A 17,103-nucleotide genomic window follows, 5' to 3' on the forward strand; every position below is an offset into this window, starting at 1 on the left:
TGTGATTTAACTCTAATTTTACACCTCTAAGAGCAAAGACCTCACAAATGGATATCTCAACTTCTTAAAGATGCAGAAACGGCATCAAGCGGTGCATTTGAAAAAACAAAAACAAACACAAAACACTAGAATGCAGGAAATAAAGTTTGACCTCTGCTCAATATGTGTCCCCCCCTTCCCCAATGATGAAACCTATACATGATACAGCAGTATGTGGTTCACAGTGCAGATCTAGACATGGTTGCTGTTATCAGTTAATTTATTACATGATCGATTATAAATTGCGATGACAGCATTGTCATATCACAGATTGTATTGATACATTTAAAACCCTAAATAAAACCAACTCTAATGTTAAAGTATGCACTTAGTTAAAAAAACAACAACACTACTACAACTGAACTTAATTATTTAGAAAAACACCTTCATTAATACAGTTGACATGTAACTCAAACAGTCTGTGTTGCAGAACACAAAGACAGTCAATCAAACATGTCTGTCAAAGCATAAATAATCAGATTCTTCCAAAAAATCCCATTGACATGATACAGGAGCAATCAGTGTGTCTACATTACCATTTAGCCCCATTAACCAGTCTGTTCATCATACTGACGCAGTACCTGGTAAAGGTGGAAACAAAGGAGTGCAATGACAGTATGATTTGGTCCAAAACTTAAGAAAACCAGAAAAAAAGTCAAAGGACTTCTTCTAGAGTGTCAACAATGTGTGAGCGGCTTTGCAAACAGACTACAACAACAGAACAAATAATGGATGGTGTGAATAAAAGGAACTATGTCATGATCAGTATTTTCCACTAGAGGGAGCAGCAGCCTTTGTTTTGGACAGCGATTGGACTTCAACGGCAGCCTGAGTGGTCGACCTTTCAACATCGCTGCAAAGGCACAGTCCCACTTCACACAAGTTGGTGTTTATGTTACATCCACAGTCGGGACAAAATAGGCACATTAAGCACAGGTGATGTGACCAATTATCATCCCGTTAACCCCAATAAAAAGCCCTCACAAAACATGGCACACAGCTCAACTCAGATATAATCAGCAAAGGCCAAAATACAGAAATACATTTTCTTGCTGATAACCTGTGGTACATAACATTCAGTTTGTAGTGTTTATAATTTCAAAGTTGGGTGATAAAAACTATGTTGCACAGATTGTTGGTAACAAAGACAATGTGACTAATAAAAACATGTCCTTGCTAATTCCTACTTTAGAAACAAATGCTCGTAGACATCTCCGAAACCAAGAAGTGTAACCCTGTTAATTAGTTCTGACGAGAACTGTTTGATTCCTTTACTAAAAAAAACAACATATTGGCTTATAATGATGCACTTGGCTGATGGCTTCGTTAATGTGGCATTTCAGCTGCTTTGAGTTGCAGAGAGTCTGAGAATGAAACATGGGAGTGTAGTGCAAGAGGAATGGGGGTTGATGAGGCTGCATGGAAACAAGCTGATAATCAGGTTAAGGCCGCCGCTGTCCGTTTGATCTGCGCAAAGGAAGGAGCCTGAAAAGAGTGCAATCCATTCACAGAGCGGCATGAAAGGAGCTCTTCCCGTTTTTTGCGGCTTTCCTCCCTCAGTCATCGGCGACAATGGACAGAGCACGCAACTCGCTGAGCTTGGCCTCGGTCTCCCTCTCCCTCTGCTCATCAGTTAACCCTGCCTGGTCGATCTGGTCTGTTAACTCGCTGAAGACCTTGTACATTTCGGTGAAATAGACCACCTGGGGGGCAGGAAGAGAAAAAAGGAACAGTGTCTGTGATGGCAGAGAAAAATTTGTCCCGTCATAATACCAGACAGGGTCAATCCACAGATCTTTCTTGAATGCCTCTCTGGAAAAATCCAAACTCTGCTTCACCCGCTCAATCTAACCTCACTTTTATTAACAGTAGTCGGAAGTTGCTGGTCTTATACCTCTTCATCCCGGCTAATGAGAAGTGATTCGAGAGGAGAAGAGGGAGCCCACAGATATCAAACAACTCCGACAAAGCCCCCAAAAACCCAGCATTTCAGTGGGTAGTGACCCTGCTTTTCTCTCCCAATCTGAACAAGAGATAGAGAGTGTTCACTGAAAGCTTTCTTGACACTTCCCACCCCTGCTTCTTCCCCTTAGTTCATGAGTCAGGCTCCCTAGAGAGTTGCTTTGATGATTAATAGACTTTAATCACATTACAAGACTCCAGAAGAGTAGGCAGAGAATGAAAGTACTGGGAAATACAACCCCTTGAAACACACACACACACACACACACACACACACACACACACACACACACACACACACACACACACACACACACACACCAATATTTATTCATGCTGCGATGCATACAATACCTTGCTCTTATGGGGGCATTGTTGGCTTCTCTGAAATAGCACATGTGTCCTATTGTAGGCAGACACCAACTAAGATACCAGTGGGAGAAATGCTCATCGACTTGCTAAGGGCCCAAACAGTATAAGGTCAAGTTGGAAATAAACTAAGAATCATTCATCTTATATAGAAATAACATTCGTCTCACTATGTCATGAGGAGACTTCACATTGTCAGCCAAAAGGGAAAAAAGTTTCTAAACCACACTGTACAAGCCTCTTTAAATGCTCAGTCTGAAAGATCTTTGTATGTTTATACCAATATTTGCCACCTAAACCACATGAGTGGGCCATAAGTATCAGGTTACTGCTGTTTGTGGGGGTAAAGCGGATATTTTTTTTCCAAAAAGTGGCTTGTTGACAGGGCCATCGGAAATGCCCATATGACCAGTGATGATAATGTACACCAGATCAGTGTCTGGGTGCCCTCTGCAGCAGAGACACTCTACTATTACAATTAGTCGAGTCACCACGAGGAGTAAACGCAGCCGCACACAACTGTGGCCACCTACGATACAAAAAGGAGCCTTTGGGTAAAGCAGAGCTTCAATTTACATGACTTCTGTCTGGGCATTTTAACATACCATAGTCCCAGCTGCTTAATATTTATACAGAGCAGTTACACTTTGACCTCTTAGCCTACAAAAATGATGAATAATTTAAGTTGCATCCTTAACAATGCGTGACCACTGTTTCAGGAAACAAAGGAAATTAACTGGAAGAAGGACAAGGAAAGTAATCTTTTCTTTTTTCACAATGAACACATGCAGCAGAGAATGCAAAACTGAGAGAAAGAAGACAATGTCTTAATTCATCAACATCTGTACAGGTGGACCCGGTCACGCCAAGTGTCCTACTGACAGTCGCTGGAAAGGACTTGTGCTTGTGAAGCTCAAGGCTCACAACAAAGGCAGCCTTTGTGCCTTTTCCTGCTGCCGCTGGGAGCTGAGCAGCAACAGCGGCTGGGAGAGAAGGGAGTGGAGGATGAAACCGAGCACATGCTGCAAGGCTGGGGATGAGGTCCACCGGTCCTCTGGCCACCCACGTGTGGCTCTGTGTGTTTTTGTGTGTGTGTGTGTGTGTGTGTGTGTGTCTGTGTGTGTCTGTGTGTGTGTAAACATGTGTAAATGCTCATTCATGTGGCGTGAGCTACATGAATAGAGATAATGTGTACAGAATAAAATAGCCCCAGTGTGACTAATAAGAGCTGTTGTGCCCTGCAGAGCCAGGAAAAAGGTAAAAATCTGATTTAAAACTAAAAAGAGTAAAGGTCAGATTTGTAGGAATATGTAATGTTGGTTTTAGCCAATTGCTCCATTTGCTAATTTTAACTTCAAAGTACATCATATAACTCCATAATTGTCATTAGGTCTAGGTCTAATCTAGTTTACTAATTAGGAGTGTGCCAGCGACTGTCTCAAAGAGGAAATGACACGGGCAGGCAGGTCTGGGGTGGGGGAGGGGGACACGATGGCGCTAACTTAAGACGCCCAGCTGCTTTAAGAGAAGCTTCAGGTTAGAGGATGACTTGCAGGGCTGTAGCGGAGCCAGACAGATGAGGCCTTCCTGGGCTAAACACAGTAGTGTGGGCCGTCACTGGGGGTTAATCACATTAGGACTGCGTGGAAGGAGACAGACTGCCAGGATTATACACTCCCTTCCATCAGACACTTTATCCACTGTTTAACCAATGCTCAGAGGCTGTAGCAACACACTGGGGTGGGTGTGTGCGGCATGCGTGAGCGCCTCATTGTGTGCGCATCTCAATAGGGATCTCTAACCTGCGCCCTGATGAGAGCCTCAAAGCTGGGCTGGAAGTAGTCGATGCGGCTGTGGTAGAACTTGGGCATCTCGTCGAGCAGCTGCTTGTTCTTGGCCTCGAAGTCTTCCCTGACCGGTCGGAGCTCCTCTCTGGCCTTGGGTGTGGTGCAAACAAAAGAACATGTCACCAGCGGTCACTATCAGCTCTAGCTTTACATAACATCCCCTCATATAATAATTTACACAAAATCCAACAAATGCATGTAGATTATGAGAAAAACAACACATAAAAAGAAAAACAAGTTAGTTATAGGGTTTAAAGCACTGGAGCCATCTTTAGTGTCCTTTCTTATTGTTCAGAAAGATATTTGCCTAATTCCCACGGAGAAGCAGTGCAAAAAAAAGAAAAAAAGGCTGTAATCACGACCACAGTGAGGAGGAGTGGGTAATGTGGGCAGACTTGGCTGTGAGTGGACTCCAGCACCACTGATCTGTGTGTGAATGTATTAGTGGGTAGTCTACTGTAGGCATGGAGTTATGGAATGCACAATGAATATGTGTGAGAGGGTGAGAATTTTTATTAAGGGGAAGGGGGGAGTTGCTATATTCAAACTACAACATATTGTTTATCTGCTGCATTATGTTCTGATCATTAGTTACTTTTCTTTAGACACGCCAGCAGAAATGGCAGTGTTTTGTCAAGATCATTTCTTAAGTGCGCGGGGATTCAAAGGCCAGGGATGTAGGGGCCTCTTCAAGGCTTTGTTCCCCTGACAGTGCTTTTCTCAATGTGTGTGGGTGGCTCGCCATGTGAGGATGTGTTAGAGGCAATAGCATAGGCAACACTGCAGCGCTATCTGTGAATGTGTGCGCTTCTGTAGTGGCCTCATGGTGTGTGTGTGTGTGTGTGTGTGTCTACAATTCTCAATTACGTGCCTGTAGATGTGCAGCAGTGCCTGTTTGAAAAGGCACTACTTGAGAGCCTGGTAGCTTGCGTGGGTGAAGGAGCGCACATGTACAGTATGCATGTGCTCAACTATTTTTGTTCATATCCAGTCAGCATTTGTGTCTTTTTCCACTTATTGTGCTCTATTCACAATACGTGCAACATGTAAGAGCAAGTGAACTCTGCTCCCTGCAGATAGAGGGAGCGCTGGAGTGGACCAGCACGTGCAGCGATGCAAGCTTTAAACTCACAGTACCTGATGGAGTTTGACCATAGCGGGCCCGGTTTTTTCTTTCTCTTCATACTTTTCCACTTTCGATTGCAGCCGCTTGTAGTCCTGCAGCGCCTGTTCCCGGCGTTTCACTGCCATGTTGAGGCTGGGGAAGACGCCACCGTACCTGCAACAAACACAGACAACCTTAGACATCTCTGACACAACCAGTAGGCCACTAGAGAAAACACATACAAGCGTGCATGCATGTAAACAAAAAATACTGACACTCAGATGCCATAGTACTAAAAAACAAACAAACAAAAAAAACAAGGAGAAACTAAAGTTTATAAAATCATTAAAACGTCTTTCCCTGCTCTATGAAATTTGTAGACCTGCATTCGGCATCGCATCCTATCCTAATAAAAGTCATTATGAATCAATAAAATCCCTCTCGTCAACATCTTATTGTAGAGGTACTCTCAAACCCCAGAGGACAGCTCTGCATTAAGCCTCCTCTAATCTATTATCTAATTACTGTAGTTCAAAATGGCATGAAACAATCCATTTTGCGACAATTATCGTATTCCAAATGAAAATATATTCTTGCAACGAGAATCCTAGTCTTCAGCACTAAAAATAGGAAAACACTCATCTGTAACTTAGCAACAGGAGTCTGAGCTTCATCCTGGGACTTGTTGCTCTGGTTCTGTCTCTGATTTTAATGGGAAGCAGGAAAACTGTATAGAGGAAAAATTCAACCTAATAATATTAGCCAAATCAAACAAATATTTATTAAAAAAGTTAATAACCCTGAATGAACATCTAAACTACAAAATTAGTATTATCTACCAACATCAATTCTTTAAACTGAGGTAGTTAGCCTCCATCTTCATTAGTTTTAAAAGACAAAGGATATACAACAAATGTGAATGGGAAATAAGAGAGCAGCATGAGCGCTTATTCAAATCCCAGCAGTCATTAACAAATGGATAGTGAAGTAGACTTCACCAGACGACCATTAAGAAACAAATTGTTGCAGTTTCCGTTATGTAAACACAAACCAGTGACAGTGTTTTTAGTAAGCAGGTCACAGGTGGCTGCTACATGTGAGTCAGTAACAAAAACAATTGTAAAAAAGAGTGAGATATGGCTTTTTTTGAATGATTCATTTCAAGCATTTCATCAGCTGTGTAGGCACACTGCTTCAATAGTTTATTATGCGCACCTCCGCCCTTAGTGTTATTGGCCACAAAATGTGTGGGCTTCATGATTTACGTTCCTCTCCATGCCAACTCCTGCCCTGTTCTGTGCAGCAGATGAGGGAACCACTGAGAACCTGCGGACTGATTGTGAAATCCTAGATTACGGCAGCGCCTGTGCACCTTACCGGAGGGCAGGAGGGAGGGGAGGGGTGGGGAAGTAGAAAGTGATGTGAACTGGCGCTCACTCTCAGACAAGCAGGGATTGTTTACTACAGGAAGTTAAGCAAGGAGTGGTCTTATAGCGTTTGAGTGACATCACGGAGCTCGGCTCAGCCCAGCCCCGCGGCCCACGCTCTACCGCTATTTATAAAATACCACTTTGGCCCAGTTTATGGCAGGGGTGGATGCCGATCCTCAAGTCTACTATCTGTTCCAGTGTACACATACTTGAAGTGCCAAGGGATTATGTAACTGCCCTCTAGGCATGACTGCTCTCCAGCACGATCCTATTGGCTGATGACAACGCAGCAGTTAACCAGCTTTCAGGCTGATCGCGTTTTCAACAGCACACTTCACCTGACAGCACGGTGTAATTTCCTCCTGATACATTGCGAAGGCCTGCTGTTTGTGTGCTAAAGTGGGACAACACTGGCAGGAACTACTATGTTTCAGCACACTGAGAGACCCAAGGGCCGCTGCTCCCCTGATGCTGAAGGAGGAGGAAGAGCTCGACACAAAGCCAATGGCTTTTTAACCCATTCCTGTCCTTTCCATGATATATACTTATATTTAGGCCACTCCTAGGTCAAAAGTTATGTGACTCAGCTGTGTCAAAGGCACCCACTATGCTCTACTGGCCCTGGTTGAGGGTGACTAAACATAATTTGTAATGATAGTTTGGTTTAAAACTGTCCAGGCACTGGACTTTTCCCTCGATGTCCCGGCCTCGGCTGGACAACTACCGGTCAGTCGGCTAGGTCTGCATCTGCGGTCTGAAGTCTTGACTGAATGAGGTCTCATGAGGTTGAGGGCTGCACAGGGGCCAAGGGCACACCACTGTCCATGTGACAGGTCCGGGTGTGGTGAACAGGCTGGATGGAAATAGCATCTGGACCAGAGTGTGTGTTTATGAGCAGCTGCCAATCCACAGACGGGCCAGTCTGACCCGTCAGCCAAGCCCAAGTCTGGTCTAGACACCCTCAGTCTAGCATGCTAGCTGTCCCTTATGACTATCACCATCACATAACTTACCACTTACCACTAAAAATATAGGAAAGAGAATTGTTTATGCGCAAATTACCACTTCCACTGTGTCACAGTGTCAAATGAAGACTTAAGAGTGTCAGAGAGGATCACGCGGCAAGTTTTGTTAAAATGTGCTTCCTGAGAATATAAAATAAGCACCACCTGTTGCATAAATGGTTTAAGAGACATGGGAACTTGAGTGTGTGACGTACATGCCAGCAGAAACTCTTTTGTCTCAGCAGGAGGAGCAGAGTTTGATCTGCTGCAACATGCATTGTTGATCAACAAGTCACGCAGCCTGGATACATGATATACCAGATAAGATGGAGAAAAACATTTTAGGAAACATCCTTCAGGGAAAAAAATTAGAACTTCTATTGAGATGATTCTACAACAAAATCAGATCAAATTAAATCCCAGCCCCCCCACCCAGAAAAAAACTCCTTTAGCCTCACAGCTAAGGCCAAATAGTCCCGTCAGCTCCAGGCCTCACAACCTGCTCCAGGGGCAGAGTCTTCCTCTGATTGAGAGGGGTGAATGTGGCTTGTCCAGTCAGGGCTCAGTTGAGGGCAGAGGTCTCAAAACAGGCTCGACTTCTGTCTCACCCAAAAGAGCAACGGAGCAGAAAGGGCTAGGTTAGCAGGCCGAGATAACACAAATGCCTCAATGCCCACGCACTCCACTCCCCTCGCACAAACACAGTGATGTCATCCTGTGACCCCGCTGAGTGGATAAAATCCTTCGAGAGAGAAACAGACACTGGGGTGAAGGGGGGCTGAGGTAGGGGGGCTGCTACTATTTTGTTTGTTTACTGTACATTTTACTACACCAAGTATTAAGGATGGATGCCAAAATTTCAAATAGCAGTCACACATGTACACAGGCATATGAACACACACGAACACACACACACACACACACACACACACACACACACACACACACCCCATTCAAGGTCTTCCATTAACATTAACATTCTCCTTTTCAACTCTTAATGATGACACAAGATCACCAATAGAGGATTTTGAGATTAAGTGAACAATGAAAAAAATTCATTAGCGATGGACTAATGGAATCTTAATGGAAGCTTTAAAGTATAGTAGCTTTTGTGTCTCAGTCTTCTATAGAGCACACTTTGCTATACTAATAACTAATAGTGCTATGTTTTTTTAGGAGGGAAAAAGTTAATAAAGAGGTCAGTTTAGCTTCAAAACTTCCTCTGCTCTATTTCAGACTCATGTAAATGCCTTACTTTATGGTCTAAAACACCATCTTTGTAAGACAGCGCCCCCTCCAAAAACGGGGTTGATGTTTGTGTGAGTGTGTGCAGTGTCCTGAGACAGTTCTCCTCCTCAACCAATCATCGGCTCTGGGCCCAGGAAGCTGGGCCCTTTGCCATATTCTGAGCCTGCCCACACGTCCGCCTGCCGCCCACCAGGAAGAGGAAATTAGAACCATTCCATCCTGTCATTGCTCCGCCACCAGAGCACACGAGGAGGAAAGGGCTTCTCACACACACACACACACACACACACACACACACACACACACACACACACACACACACACACACACACACACACACACACACACACACACACACACACACACACACACACACACACACACACACACACACACACTCTCTGACCCAACCTTTTCATGTTTTATGGAGAAATCTTTTCACACTGGTTATTTTGAAAAATGAACCAACAGTCACATGGGGTTCAATATAAACTTGCAAAAGAAACACATGCACATGCTCTCTCATATGTTTAGTCTCCTGGGAGGAGCCATGAGGAGGAAGCAAAACCTTAACAAGCTCTCCGGAAGACGGGTGGGATAGTCCAACCACTCCCTACAGTACCTCTGCTTTGCATGTGCGTGTGTACAGTATGTGTATGTGTGTGTGCATGTTTGAAAAAGTGAGGCTTAAGGAATGGAATAGCACTCACAGCCTGCTCAAATGGGGGCGAGTATTAGGAATGAAAACCAAATAAACTTTCTTCCAGACATACTACCGCCACAGCAGCACTGCTCACTCCCTAGTTCAGTTTTACAATCTGTATTACTACAATGCAGGCCTTCCTGTGGTCCTGTACTATCACTCTGGGTCAAACAATAAAAATGTTACAGGGCACTGGACTTAATCTGCCCAATGTCATATGTATTTACCACATCAGGAACATTAAGCCTCAGAAGCTGAACTTCACTGCCTTTACAGTACTTTCCTGTGATTTTGTTATACTTTTAAATTCACCATACGGACTTAATATAGAAAACTTGACCACTCTTTTACTCCATACACATTTTAAACTTATCAGCAAAAAACTGTTTGGCCTTCGTCTCGTATGAAGAAGACATTAAAGGTGTGCCCCTAAAATATAACTTGAACAAAATAAATTCAAAAATTTGACAAAACAAGACAGGAACTTACTTTTTCAGAGGATCGATAACGGTCTTCTGGATCTGGCTAACCTGTAATATAAAGAACAACTATTAACATAAGCAATGAGCACTATTATATCAAGGGAAGCAACATTACAAATTGTTATTCATTGTCAAATTGAGTTACATCTAAACTGAAGTCAGAACAAAATAGCTTCAACATCTCTCATTCATTAGCTGCTAAGCAATGCCACTGCATAAACATCAACATTTGCGTATATTTCAAACAGAACACTCAAGAAAAAAAAGGGGAGGGGGGGGCTTGCAAAGAAACTTTCGTGACGTTGACTCTTTTATTGTACACAAGCCCTGAGGAGAAACCCCTGAATATTCATTGAGCTTGCGATACAAAAGGATGCAACTGTCAGGGGACGGACATGAAAGCAAAACCCAACTGATTTCAAATCCTGTGGAGGGTGGGCTGCCTTACAAGATGAAAGTTCTTTGCAAACAAACATTTTAACAACAATAACAGTTTATATTTTTCCTGCATTCTCCTTCTGGTTGCCAGAACCGACAAGGGAGGGAAGGAGGGGAAGGGGGGTGTTAAATGGAAGTAAACGAACATCTCATCTCGGGGCCTCCAGCCCCGGCACCAAGTCTCATCGACAGAAGTTGGCGCACAATTAATAAAGTTTCTAGCGTCATTTACATTGCAGATTCAAAATGACTGTTACTACTGGATCTTCGAGCATGACAGGAAGCTAAGTTAACCAGGAGATTGAGTCAAGTGAAGAGTAAATGCTGAAGATGAATTTTAAAGCAGGGAGATATGAAGTGACAGCTGTATGAGAACAGTGAGCAGCTCCGCTAATCATATGTTCACTCGCTATTGGAAGGACAGTCAATCACACAACAACAAGGAAGCGAGATCGCAGCTGTGCTTTGTAAAAATGCCCTGACCATCTATGAGAACATACAGCAACACTCACTGCTTCACACCGGCACATTTCCAAGTACAAAATGGTTGATTGTGGTTTGAGGGAAAACAGAGAACCAATAACAAATAAGTACATGGGAATTCACATTTTCTTTGTTTTACATATTCACACCATCCCCCCCTCCCGGACTTGAGCTGCGCCGCTGCTTCTAAGGTGAGAGCATGCAGCGAGGAGGGAGAACAACAGCGGCAGATTTGCTTAAGCATGCTGGTGCCCTCTACCCTCTGCCCCTTCCCACAGAGAGGGGGGGCAGAGCTATTCCTTGGAGGCCCTGCAGAGCCTGAGGCCGACGCTCAAGCAGTAGTCTCCATCAGTGAGTCACGGGGCAGAGGCCATCCTGGCACACAGGCCTCCCAAAAATACACACAGATCGCAGAGGAAATCAATATCCCTCCAAACGGAGCATCCTCTACTGCGCTGCCGCCATCTACACTGGGGCTCAGCTTCGGCAGCAGTGTGCCGGCGGGGCTGTGCGCCCTCCTCAGCCCCAGAAATAAACACACAGACCTGGGCCACTGCTGCCTTCATTATCGCTGCACGTTTTATCTGCTGGCTCTCTCACTTGCAGGCCCTGAGGCAGATCATCTCGTCTCAACACGGAGAAGAGCAAAGGGTGGATGCTTTTGTGTCTGTTTTGCTGGAGCGATAGGGTTTGCTGTTGTTGCCGTCAGAATCAACAGTCAGCTTGAAGGGAGAAGCTCGAGTGGTGTTCGAGTGAGCTGTGCTAGATTTTAAACACCTAGCAAACCTGAGGTGATGTTCCACATAGCGGACTGACCAAAAAGTGCTCACAATCACTATTTTGCCTTTAGCTCACTTGAAGCCACTCTACAAAAAAAAAAAAAGCCACACAGCCCTGCCCAAACCTGGAACTGAACATCGTGTTAAGGCGAGGATTTTTATTTAGTAAGACTGAAAGAAGTGCAGAGAAAATCAGGTGTGACCTAGCTGTCAAAATCCACTCTGGATGAAAGTGTGTTTAAAAAAGAACACAACCACGTCAATACAGTATGTGACTGTTGTCCTCCACATGTGAAAAACTGCACTGCCTAGTTGAATCACTGTCAAACACATCCCAGTCACACAGCCAAACAGGAAAACTACACATGGAGCCAGAAAATAGAATCACAACTATAAAGATAAACAGTTCCTTTTTGCTATCAGACTGCTTCAAGTGTGAAAACACAAAATCACATTTAAATAATGACAAAGGACTGAGTTGATTATGGTGCTGTGAAGAAGCTTAAGCAGGGTCAAGTGATGGTCTGACCTCCAAGATTACAATTTGAGCCAGTGGACAATAGGTAAACTGGGAGGACTTTGATGCTGAAAGAGTTGATCTACAAACTTTGGTCTTAAAATGACACTGAAAGAAAGAGATGAATATGGGATATATATATTATCCAATACAACCTATTGACAGTCAAGTGCGCGTGGCATCCTAGTGAAAAAACAGCAAATCTGATATTGTATAAAATCAGAGGAATGTAGAAGTAACTATATAGTGAAAACAGTCAAACTGGCAGGAGTGCTCTCCTGGGCACTCGACCAAGCCAAGTCCTGGAACATACGCACCCTGGGTCACAAACCCACACGCTCCGTCCAACCCACATTCTACTTTGTCTAGTCACTCAAAATTGCTCCTGTAAAATTTGATGAGCTGTGAGCACAGCCAGTCTGAAAGACTGGTATGTCAAAGCTGAAGAAAATACAGAAAGAGAAGTGATAGCCATAGAATAGTTGCTTAAACTCCACCTTACACACTTAGTGTATTCTATATCTATCAAAACTATTTTCTTTTTGTCCGTCTGACATTTAAGTCACTTTTCTAATTAAGCACAAAGGGCGTTCTGACATGCCTAAAATACAAATGTTTTGAACAACTGATATTATATGCTTCTAATATTAACAATACTTTGCCTTTGATGCAGTTAGTTTTAATGCTAAGAGGACCTTTCATGAAAGTTTTTTGGGCTGCAGAATGGTCACTGCTTCACTCACATACCTTGGGAAAAAAAGTTTTGGTTTGATCTTCTACAGAGACTGAGTCCAGTTCATGAGATTTCGCAGAAAATACAAACCATGTCCGCTTATATGTACAAATCCAGATGGTGTGCTACTCCCGAGATACTAAACTACAATCTAACCATGGAGGAAAAGAAAAAATGACTTTTTCGAAAGGTATTCATTTTTCTTCACCTTGTGAGATCATAGTTGTGTGAAAGGTTTTGAAATCATTCTGATACACAACTAAATGTGAAAAGAAAGGGGAATATTTTTATGGCAACAAATGTGAAAAGCACAGAACACCTAACAGCAGGGCAATGAGTCAAGAAAACACAGATGGAAAAAAGTCAATCGGTATATGCCTTAGTGTGATCTCCTGTGTTCTCCTGTATTTTTTCCTCTTTAAAAGTCTACCCTTCACAGTGTAGTGCCTTGAGGATGCACACATGCGGTGCCACTATGATTCACATTATAACTACCTTTGGCGATGATTCTAATCAAAAACCTGAAGTGCAACCAGCAAATAATCTGAAAAGGCCTGACAGCCAAAGAAGAGATCTTCACAGCTGTGAAGCAAGCGAGCGAGGCAAGAGTATGCTGTATTGTTTACAGTTGTGGACAGAAATGTCTGCCTATCTACTGTTGCCCCTTGGGACAAAACATACAAGCGTGAAACGCACAAAGATTACGAAAAACGCACTCTGAATCAACAAATACTCTAAACATCATGATACAAAAAAAAGATGTGCAACAACACTGGAAATACAGGTGAAGGGAGCCATGGACAATGTTTAGCCACATTACCTACTAAGCTCTATGGAGGGAAGTGCCAGTTTGGGTCCATCTACATGAGGGATTTGAGAAATTTAGTATTATTATTATAAAGTAGTATTAATTCCAGCTGATTAAAGTTGCTCTTCTACATGAAGGAGGAAAAAAACTTTTCGCTGTGACCTTTATAGACAATACGAAGTGGGGTGAACTATTGATGTAAAAATCATTGTTGAAGTGCCAAATGTTTGTTTCAGTAAGCTCACTACACAAGCTGTGAATAGAGTTACTTCTGCGAATTTCATGGTAGGACATATTTTCCTGTTGAGGAAAGGCCTTTCCATTGTGTGAGTTATTTTAGACACCAGTGAGTCACAAATGCATCAATTTTCACAGCTGATAACCAGTAGCTTGAGCTTATAGAGGATGATGCCACAGATGCTTTTCAAAAACAGCAGAAGGAAAGACATACGGATAGTTTTGAGTCCACCGGCTGCACAATATTGACAAATATAAAAACATGCATTTTCAACAAAAACTCGTTTAATTTCCTACTTTGTATGTCTGAGGAAAGACATTTCCCCCGATACCAATCTGATGGTATCAGTGCCAATGGCAAGTGCCAAGAAAACAAAGCAGAGAAAGACAGCAAAAGAGTGAGATAAACACACTCAAAATTCTAAGTGTGAAGGGCTGTGGGAATAAATCTGACCTTCTCCTGGTTGAATGCGTCCATCCTTTTCATGGATGTATCTAAAGCAGTCATAGTCTCCAAGAAGGCCTGGTCCTGCTCACACAGCGGGTTACTAAGCAGGTCTGCAGAGATCTTCACTGCTGCTTTGGACATGGCTGACAGAAACACATGTAAAGCAAAATATACTGTTAAAAAGCAGACAATCATGTATATTACAGCCTAAATAATTGATGACTGACAATGCCATTATTAGGGCTGTAACAAAGGATTACTTTCATTGCTGAAAATCATGTCGATTGTTTTCTAAATCAACCAACATGTTGTTATGTCTATAAAATGTCATAAAAAGCACTATACTTAAGTACAAGTTTGAGTACTTCTGAGCCAAATTATGAATATATACATTAAATATTATGAATTTTGGGTACTTTTTATATTATACTGAAGGTAAATAAGTGTTTCCTTAAGCCTGAGGGGACATCCTGAAACGTGCTGTCCATAAATCAAAGATATACATTTTATTGTTATAGAGAAGGAAAGAAAATATTCACATTTAAGAAGCTAGACTCAAAGAATTTAGATGCATTTTTCTTGACAACATGAAATAAACTGATTAATCAATAATAAAAAAAGGTGGCAAATAGTTTAATAGTTGACAACTCATCGATTCATAGTAGCAGCTCTCCTCCTCATGCACACAAAATACAAATTTAAATCTTGGGGGCATTTTGTGGATTACACTAGGGCTTGAATCAGTTCACCAGTGTATGCTCAAAAGTAAGCTTTTGGGAAAGAACTAATGAACAAAAGTAGAATGGAACAGTGCTAAGGGGTCGTTGGGGCTGGCTGCCGTGTTAAATATTCACCAGAGCCCCCAGAATCTTTGCAATGTTTCTACAATGACAGCACCAATTACTGTTAATCTGCACTCATGCCACTTTGTTTAGACACAGAGCACATATCAGATTATGGCTTCACAGTCAGAGTAAATGAGCTCTACTGAGGAGACACATGCTGACAGGAGAGGCTGTGGTGAAAATGGGCTTCATGGAGATCTGGAACAGTCTTTTCACACCACCTTGGAATTCTCCCGAGAACAACTTTCAACCAATCAATTATTGCAGTGTGGCGTTTCTGCATGTCTCTCCATTTGACAAGTAACAAACTGCTTGATTTGACATTGTCTGATATAACTGAGAGACATGTTGATAATAGGGTCATGAAAATTAAAAAGTGACATTAGGGAGCATGTGGGTAGTGATTTAATTACTTGTCTTAGTAGTGTGCAAATAAGTGAAGTCCCTTGTAATACTTTGGCTGCATCAAGATGAACCATTTGTCAGTATGAAAAGCACAGTTATCCCTGCCTCTTTCTTTGCCTTCTGTTACTTAGTCTAATTGAAACTGTGAACTGGTGCAGCCCTTAAAAGATATTAATGTTTCTCCCCAGCTAATTGGCATTGAGTTCAATAGAATTCTGCCTATCACCACCCTTGACTTGATAAATGATGGTCGATATAGAAAGCAGTGTATTAAATGCAGTGCTGACATGCGGAGTAGGTCCAGTTCTTTGTTTAGTAGCAGTTGGTGGAGACGGGACCTGTGCAACAGATGGAATCCATTAACGATAATGAGGGCCTGACAGCTATGACACTTTGATGATGCAGACATCCATATTCCAGAGCACAAAGGAGAGGAAATGAAGAAGCCTCTCACTCCTCCATCCGTCCCCGCTCCTCCACCCCCACAACTAACTACTTACCACAGGCCATGTCTACTCCTGCTTCCCAAATACACAACTCCAAAACCAACAAATAAGCAAATAAAAAGTAGAGTAAACACAGTTTCTGTGGCCGACAAATGCATGAATAAATGAGGGCAGAGATGGTATACAAATTGAGCCCTAACTGAACAGTGCATTAAAAGATACTTTCATGAATCCAAGACATACACACACTATAATTGGCTAGAAAAACCTATATAAGATTAAGGTGAAGGCTCGCACTCTCTTGTCTGATTTGTCAAGTCGCTCGGAGAGCTGACGCACCACCAAACAAACCAAGAAAACCAAATGTCTTTCTAGCCCTGAAAAACCTGCCAAGCAACATCAAGTATGTTGGTGAACAAGTGGAGATCAATGGCGCAGCCGGCGGTAACACACAGGTTTGTGGCAGAACATACCTAAATCAGCCTCAGTACTTTTCTTCATGTCCTTGTGAAGCTTTTTCGTCTGATCCTCCAGCCTGTGAGACAAGACGAAGAATGATTATCAACCAGATTCTGGTCTAGTAACAATCGAGCATCAGTTACGCTGAAAACAATGGGAAATATGGGCTGAAATGTAGTATTAGTCAGAAAGAGGAAAAATGACAAAAGTAACAAAAAACAATCCCATCCCATCACTTGCATCGTAATTAATTTACATCGATTTCAAAACATTTTCCGACCAATAAAATGTTGATACGGACAAAATAATATCCAAA

General features: G+C 42.6%; 1 protein-coding gene across 1 annotated transcript in view; it reads right to left on the reverse strand.

Moving 5' to 3' along the window:
• Positions 1-241: 241 nt before the first annotated feature.
• Positions 242-17,103, reverse strand: part of bin3 (bridging integrator 3) — a 33,294-nt gene continuing 16,432 nt past the window's right edge. Inside the window, exons 4-9 of the mRNA XM_030415858.1 lie at positions 16,802-16,863; positions 14,639-14,775; positions 10,197-10,237; positions 5,355-5,496; positions 4,173-4,307; positions 242-1,742 (exon numbers count right to left, since the gene is read on the reverse strand). Coding sequence (XP_030271718.1) covers positions 1,596-1,742; positions 4,173-4,307; positions 5,355-5,496; positions 10,197-10,237; positions 14,639-14,775; positions 16,802-16,863 — 664 coding nt within the window. The 3' untranslated portion in view covers positions 242-1,595. The remainder of the gene's footprint in view (positions 1,743-4,172; positions 4,308-5,354; positions 5,497-10,196; positions 10,238-14,638; positions 14,776-16,801; positions 16,864-17,103) is intronic.

The sequence above is a fragment of the Sparus aurata genome, chromosome 5, assembly GCF_900880675.1.
Source record: "Sparus aurata chromosome 5, fSpaAur1.1, whole genome shotgun sequence".
Taxonomy (NCBI): domain Eukaryota; kingdom Metazoa; phylum Chordata; class Actinopteri; order Spariformes; family Sparidae; genus Sparus; species Sparus aurata.